General features: G+C 46.3%; 1 protein-coding gene across 1 annotated transcript; it reads left to right on the top strand.

Moving 5' to 3' along the window:
- The first annotated feature begins 1417 nt into the window (after positions 1 to 1417).
- Positions 1418 to 1801, top strand: LOC140221846 (uncharacterized). Its single transcript, XM_072291819.1, has one exon. It carries the CDS (start codon positions 1418 to 1420, stop codon positions 1799 to 1801), a length of 384 nt encoding a protein of 127 aa, XP_072147920.1.
- Positions 1802 to 2476: the final 675 nt, after the last annotated feature.

The following is a 2476-nucleotide window of genomic DNA, read 5'->3' as shown; positions in this document are numbered from 1 at the left end:
AGCTGCAACAAGCTCCCTGGCCCATTACTTATAGAGCAGTAGCCTTGCCCAAGTTCAACAGCCTAACAGATCCGCAACAGTTCTTGATGAGCTATGAAGCTGCAGTAGCTTCAGCAAGAGGCAATGAGGCAGTACTCACAAAGTCATTTATTATCGCATGCGAGGGCGCAACCTTAAATTGGTACTCGCTACTCCCTCCACAATCGGTGCACAACTGGATCGATCTAAAGATGAAGTTAACCCAGAATTTCTAGGGTTTCCACTAGGCCGTAAACGATGAGGGAGATCTCTTCCACTGCATGCAAAAAGATAAGGAGCCTTTGGCAAGCTATGTAAGAAGATTCGTGCAACTCAAGTCCCAAATGCCAGGAGTCACGGACAGTGTTGCTATATCAGCCTGCATTCTGGGACTCAGCCCTGGTCTGACGGCATTGAAACTAACAAGGAAAAAGCCAAAAACCATAGAAGCTTTGTACATGGAGTTGGAGAAATATTGCCGAGCAGATGAAGACCATAGAAGAAGGGTAGAAAAAAGAAATCATCAAAGGTAGTCTGATAAGAGTAGAAACTGGCAAGCTTTGCAGTACAATCATAACCAGGGCTGCAATCAGCATCAAGCCTAGGTACTAGCAATCGAAGGCAACCAACCTTTACATCACAACTACAATGGCAGCAATCCTTCACTTCCAAATCAACACAACCAAAACTATTCCAACTCTGGTAACGACAATAGAGGAGGTCATGGAGGAAGGGGAAGAGGCCGAAACAACGGCCCCCCGAAGCCAAACAATCAGGTCAAGCCGCAAAGACCATTTCATTGTGTATTCCATGGAAAGCAGCTCAATGACGCAATAGACTGGTGCCCCATCACCTTGGAAGTAAATGCGAAGCGAGCCGCAGAAAATAAAGTGGCTCAAGCACCCAAAACCATCCACCACATTGCCTTTTACCCACACCCACCATATTACCTAAGCCCAACCAACCTCGTAGCTTATCAACCACCACTAACATGGCAACCTTCGCCCTCTTTCCAACCCCAACATCCCATAACCTCGCAAAATGCTAGCTTCGCACCTATGCAACCTCGCCAAGATATGCCACCGCCACCACCACATTTCCCCAATGAAATTCCGAAGGTTGAACAAAATCCACTAAACAATGACCCTAAAGCCCTCCCAACTTTTGGAATGATAATGCCAATCTCTGGAGGATCCTCCCACCATGAACCTCGAGAGGGCAGCCCCAAGGCACTCCCAACCTTCGGCATGATAATGCCAATTGCCGACGGAGAGATTATTTTAGACAAGTCAATACCATCATACCAGACGGCCCTTCAGCAAAGCCAGAATGGGCACATATGCCAATCACTTCCTCAGAGGAAGATTTCAAACTGAAGATAGCTTCGCACAATAATGCGATGGTGATTGATGCCATTATTGCCGGCTGGAAGATAGGAAAAGTCTTGGTGGACAACGGCAGCTCCGCAGACATTATCTTTGCTAACACATTGAGGGAGATGAAAATTGACCCACACCTTCTTTACCCAGCAGAAGTTCCACTCCTCGGCTTTGGAGGGAAGCCAGTCAAAGCTCTAGGAAAGATATCAGTCCCGGTCTTTTTCGGCAATAAAGACAACGCAAGAACTGAGCACATCATGTTCGACGTGGTTGAAATGTATGACCCATATTTCGCCATCCTCGGGTGGGGTTTCATCAACAAATTTGATGCAGCCATCAGGCAACTCTTCCTCTGCATGAAGATTCCGACCCCAAAGGGAGTCATCACTATCTATGGTGACTAGCAAATAGCAAGAAACGTAGAGAAATGTGCAACACCAGGCCAAAAGAATGTCCACCATCTGGCCACCCCGAGCAAAGCTGAACCACAAGAGAAAATGAAGCCTTATGTTGAACACAAGAGAGACAAAGAGAAGATCAAGATAAGTGCTGATGGTGAAACCAAAAGGGTCCTTGATGGTTACATTGCGGACACACATGTTACCATCAGGGCTAACCTCGACCACGAGGAGGAACTCGAACTGATCACATTCTTGAACAGGAACAAGGATGTCTTCGCCTGGTCCGCAAGTGATCTCAAGGGGGTACATAGAGAGATAATTGAACACAGCCTCAATATTAGGCCTGGCGTGAAGCCGAAGAAATAGAAATTGAGAAAGATGTCTGAAGAAAAGGCATAGGCAGTGAAGGCGGAGGTGGACAGGTTGTTCAAAGCTAATGTGATCAGGCCCATACTATACCCAAAATGGCTTGCCAATACTGTTCCGGTCAAAAAGAAGAATGGAAGATGGAGAATGTGTATAGACTTCACGGACCTAAACAAGGCTTGTCCCAAAGATGATTACCCGCTTGAAAGGGTAGATAAAGTGGTGGACGACGCTGCTAACAACGAAATGCTTTCATTGTTGGATCTATTCTCAAGGTATCATCATATTAGAATAAAGAAGGAGGACGAAGGA

Source organism: Setaria viridis, chromosome 2 (genome assembly GCF_005286985.2).
Source record: "Setaria viridis chromosome 2, Setaria_viridis_v4.0, whole genome shotgun sequence".
Classification (NCBI taxonomy): Eukaryota; Viridiplantae; Streptophyta; class Magnoliopsida; order Poales; family Poaceae; genus Setaria; species Setaria viridis.
Note: the sequence above shows the minus strand (reverse complement) of the source record. Positions and strands in the feature narration are given on the sequence as shown.